The sequence below is a fragment of the Musa acuminata genome, chromosome BXJ2-7 (assembly GCF_036884655.1).
Source record: "Musa acuminata AAA Group cultivar baxijiao chromosome BXJ2-7, Cavendish_Baxijiao_AAA, whole genome shotgun sequence".
Taxonomy (NCBI): Eukaryota; Viridiplantae; Streptophyta; class Magnoliopsida; order Zingiberales; family Musaceae; genus Musa; species Musa acuminata.
Window position 1 is genome coordinate 15955006 of NC_088344.1, and position 4944 is coordinate 15959949.

At 34.6% G+C, this 4944-nt stretch overlaps 1 protein-coding gene across 1 annotated transcript; it reads right to left on the reverse strand.

Moving 5' to 3' along the window:
* Positions 1-2705: 2705 nt before the first annotated feature.
* Positions 2706-3686, reverse strand: LOC135617313 (protein P21-like). Its single transcript, XM_065117388.1, has one exon. The coding sequence runs from the start codon at positions 3669-3671 to the stop codon at positions 2985-2987; it is 687 nt and encodes a 228-aa protein (XP_064973460.1). The 5' UTR covers positions 3672-3686; the 3' UTR covers positions 2706-2984.
* Positions 3687-4944: the final 1258 nt, after the last annotated feature.

The window sequence follows — 4944 nt, forward strand, 5'->3', positions numbered from 1 at the left end:
ATAGAGGTAAATATAAAATGATATTTTTATATTTCTTACATACTTAATCAATATATGATTTTAGGATAAGTCATATACTTAAATAATTAATTTGATTATGTAATTTTAGTATATAATTAAAAAATTCACAAAAATTATATAAATATGACCCAAATTTTGAAGGACATTTAACTATACATCTAAAACCCTTAAACTCTCTATTATATTCCATTTCAATTAAAGTATTAGAAGAAGACAATGACTTTGTAATATTGAATTTTTCTTTTGTTTTTTTCTTGTCTCTTTCGGCAAAGTAAGACAATGATAACATGTTTTGTTTGACGTCGGTATCATGATTTAAATATCTCTTGTTAGAAGGTCATAAGTTTAATGTGCCAAGCATAACTTTTTCTTTGAATAATTAATTATTTTTGTCCCTTATGATATCTTCATATTTTGGGATCTAATTTTTTTTTAATTTCTAACCTTATTGAGGTCACATAGATTTATAATAACATGACTATTATATTAAACTATAAAAGATAAATATAAATGATTGTGAACATTAGTTATCAACCCAGGAAACTTCGGTTAATTTTTCTAGATACCGATAGACTTCTCAAACTGTTGACTTAACTTGGAAATGAGAAAGTAAGAATAGGTCGCTCTAGATATTAATCACATTAAATTATATTATAATTATTCATAAAATTATTTTTTAATTTAATTTATTATTAATCATAAACTTTAGGATAATTTTTCTTATATCCCTTTTAATTTTTTTTTCCAGAAGTATCTTTAAATCTAGAAAATTATTGAATGATCGCTCCTTTATTCTTGTACACCCTCTTGTTGCTCCCATAGCCTCTTTCCATTGCTCTTCTCTTCTTCTATCATCTTTTATTTTCCATTACCTCCTTCTCCTCCTCATTTCCCTTTTCACTATGCTCCACTCCTTTTTTCTATGTCTTCATCATTTTTCATTCCTCTTCCTTTTTTCCTTTTACGAAAGCAAAAGGTATCAATAGATATAGTCATTGACATGACAAGGTGAATAAAAGAGAGATAATTTAAAAATTTTAAATTTTAAATATTATTATTTGAGAAAAATTAATAAGAGGATGTCGTTCGATAAAAACTTAAAATAAGAATATTTGTGTAAAAAAATCACCCTAAAATTAACCATCTTTTTAGTCAAACCATCCAAGTACCTATTGTTGACCAGCATAAAAAGGAATCACAAATAAATTAAAAGGTTTTTATTTTTTTCTTCAAAGTAAGAAAAACTATATTGAAAGGGTTAAAATGATCCTTGAACCCCAAAGGAAAATAAAAAAAATATTATCCATCTAAATTAATTAAATTATTGGTATTAGTACTAAAGTTTCTATTGATGTGAGTTGACAACAATATTCCTGATCGAATAAAAAATATCATAACAAAGGAAGTATAGTTGTCGCCAAATGAAATTATGACTAAGGAATATGATGATGATGATGATGATGATGATGATGATGCTCTTGGAGGGAGTCGATGAAAATTCTAAGAAAATATTATTATTATTGATAGAAGATTACAATAGAGATAAATATAAAATAATAATTTTATATTTCTTACATCGTTAATCAATATATGATTTGAGGATAAGTCATATATTTAAATAATTAATTTGATCATGTAATTTTAGTATATGATTAAAAAAAATTTCTCAAAACTTATATAAATACAAGCCAAATTTGAAGGAATTTTAACTATACATCTAAAACCCTTAAACTCTCTATAATATTTCATTTCAATTAAAGTATCAGAAGAAGACAATGATTTTGTAATATTAGATTTTTTTTTTGTTGGTCTCTTTTGTGTTTGATAAAGAAAGACAATTATAGCATGTGTTGTTTGATGTCAGTATCATGATTTAAATCTCTTTTGTTGGAAAGTCAAAAGTTTGATACGCCAATCACAATTTTTCCTTCGAATAATTGATTATTTTTTTATCTTTTTTGATATCTTCGAGATCTAAATTTTTCTTTTTTTTATTGGTTCTAATGTTATTGAGATCACATAGATTTATAATAACTTGACTATTATATTAAACTATAAAAGATAAAAACAAAATGATTGTGAATATTAGTGATCAACCCAAGAACAAAGAAAAAACCTTCGATTATTTTGTCTAGATACTGATGGACTTCTCAAACCGTTGACGTTGGCTTTTTCAAAGGCTGTTAAACACAAACTAAAACTTAATCCAATATCTAAATCACCAAAGCCATTTCTAGTCCTTTTGATGAGAAGGCTTCACAACTAGTGGAAATTGACACCACTCTTCAAGACAACCACAACTTTTCTTGGGTGGTGAAATATGTCATGGAACAAATGGAAGTGTTCAGATCCGGCTTCAATCTAATTAATTTCCTGTTACGTATGACAGGAATTTTCTTTCACCCAAAAACAAGCAGAACATTTGGAGAGAGTATGTTAAAGCTTAATTGGTGTTGATAAAAAATCATATCCAGATCTTTAAATGAAAAATTCATGACTTCATATTTTCTATCTGCCTATCTTGTCAAAATAGGACCTCAAGATCTCTTGGAAGTCCTGAGTCAGATGACCTGAAGTACTATAATATATTGCATGTTTATTTGACTTGATGGCCACATTATTCTAGAACTGGTAATCCATCTAACACAAATTCAAATCATCGAGAGAGATCCAAAAAGACCATATGACAAGATCAAAATGTTGTGATAGTATTTTTTTCTCGAGTTTGATGCCAACAAGAGATCCTATTGTCGACTTCTATAGAAACTTTCATAACATCAAATGACGTACAACATAGGGATATGAGATATATCACTTGTGCAACAAAGCACTCATCAATTCGGATGTCAACACAGACACCCTCTTATTCGTTGTTATTACTGGGTAATTGGCTTATTATTCTTTTATCTACGAGTAGATTCTTTGTACGTCCGCCGTCACCTCCTTCTCCTCCCACGTGATAATTAAGGGCAGAAGACAACCCTGTAATTAGTCCCGCCGGGGCAGGTGAAGGTGCTGGTTGCGTCGTCCTTGGGGTAGCTGTAAGCATCGGGGCAGTTGTTCTTGAAGAACATGGAGTAGTTTGTCGGTCCGCAGCTGCCGGAGGTGCAGCAGTACTCATCAGTTTTGAACACGGTGCAAGGGTTGTTGCAGCCGCCCGGCGCCCTCAGCTCCGCGGGGCACTGCCCGTTGATGTCGGCGGAGCACCGTACGCCCCGGCAGTCCCCCGAGGTGGGGCTGAAGTCCATGGGCACGTTGAAGCCGTCGACGAGGGAGATGTCGATGAAGTCCATGTTCTGGAACTGGTTGAGGGCGAACTCGGCCAGCGTATTGGGCGGCGTGCCGTAGGCTTGGCACTCCAGGAGGCCGCCGCAGTCGCCTGTCTGGCAGCTACCGCTGCCGCTTCCATCGAAGGAGCAGTCGGTGCGGGCCCAGACGCGGCCGCCTGTGGTGCCGGGATTGACGTTGATGGTCCAGGTCTGGCTCGGGTCGAGCTGGCGGCCACCCCCGGGGACGGCGGCGGCCCAGACAGTGAAGGAGCATTGGTTGACGATGTCGAAGGTGGCTGCATGGGAGACGACGAAGAGCAGGGGGAGGAGGAGGAAGGAGAGGCCGCCGAGCGATGCCATTGCTGCACCAGAGAAGGCCATTGCTGCACCGGTAGGAGGAGGGAGTATATATAGAGTGCAAGGAGAGGTAGACGAAGCTTCGAGCAGTTGGCATGGAAGTGACTACTTGACAAAGATGAAGCTTACGGTTGTATGCTGATGACATCATATGTGGAAGTCTATCTCTTGTCCGTGCCATGCATGGTGGAAGGAAGTTTCGCTTAGATGCCACGACAGGAGCTAAGAACCAAATGACACAATGGACTGTGGACGTAAAAGCGTTGGCACGATACGGCCAAGGAAATAGAATAGAAAAGAGGTGCAATGGACAAAGACGAGTTGATGTGGGGTATATACTGGCGGCCAAGTCTCTTTGGCATCATTGAAGCTATCTCCACCGGTTAGGCATTTGTTTCCAAGCTGCACAGTGTTTCCACCGGTTAGGCCAAAAGTTTGTTTCCAAGCTTCACATTGACTACAGGTTCGACCTGTGTGGATGATGGGGTCGGATCACATGAGAAATAGTTGGCCAAAAGTTTGACCCTAAATTCAATACAATTCTCCTCTAGAAAATTAGTTTGATAGACGGTAAAGTTAGCTTGAGATTAACCACGATGATGGATGTATACATGAGTATTAGGATCGAGTAATACTTTATTATTATTGTGAAAAGTAGAGCCTTCGTACGATTTTGTTATTATTATTATTGTGTTAATTAATTAATTTTATTTTATTTTTTCAAAAATAATAAATTTTACTACTTATATAAAATGTTTTATGTTTGTTGCCTTCGTACGTAATTTATCAATTTACATTATAGAATATTTATATTATGATCATCAATATTAAGTATCGTTTAGCATAGAAGTTGATTGCGAGTAATCTACGAATTGGTCATTAATGGTTTATCATTTCTATGTAAACTGAGTTACATAATTGAGCCAAATAATGAAGTAGATTAAATCATGTTACACATTGAAATTGGAAAGTCAGGTTAAAAGTTCTAATTAATCTAACAATTGGCCACCCAAATTGGAACCTTTTGTTGTCCTTTTTCGATTGTTAAAAGAGCATCTCTGTCTCTTTATTTATTATATTAATGTTTGTTTTCCTAAGAATAAATGGATTTTAACAATCAAACTTCTTTGAAGTTTATATGAAATTTACTGAATAATGTTTCAATCCTCGGGCTTTGAATCTCTAGTCAAAATAATTGGGTCTCCAAAGGCACCTTCATCCAGTTCTGTGTTCACTGCGTCAAAATCCTAATGATAGGTTGTAATTAATTAGCGTTTCAAACTTCTTTTAGGGTATT

Coding starts and splice junctions, on each gene's coding strand:
- LOC135617313 (XM_065117388.1), bottom strand. CDS start 3,671: ATGGCCTTCTCTGGTGCAGCAATGGCATCGCTCGGCGGCCTCTCCTTC.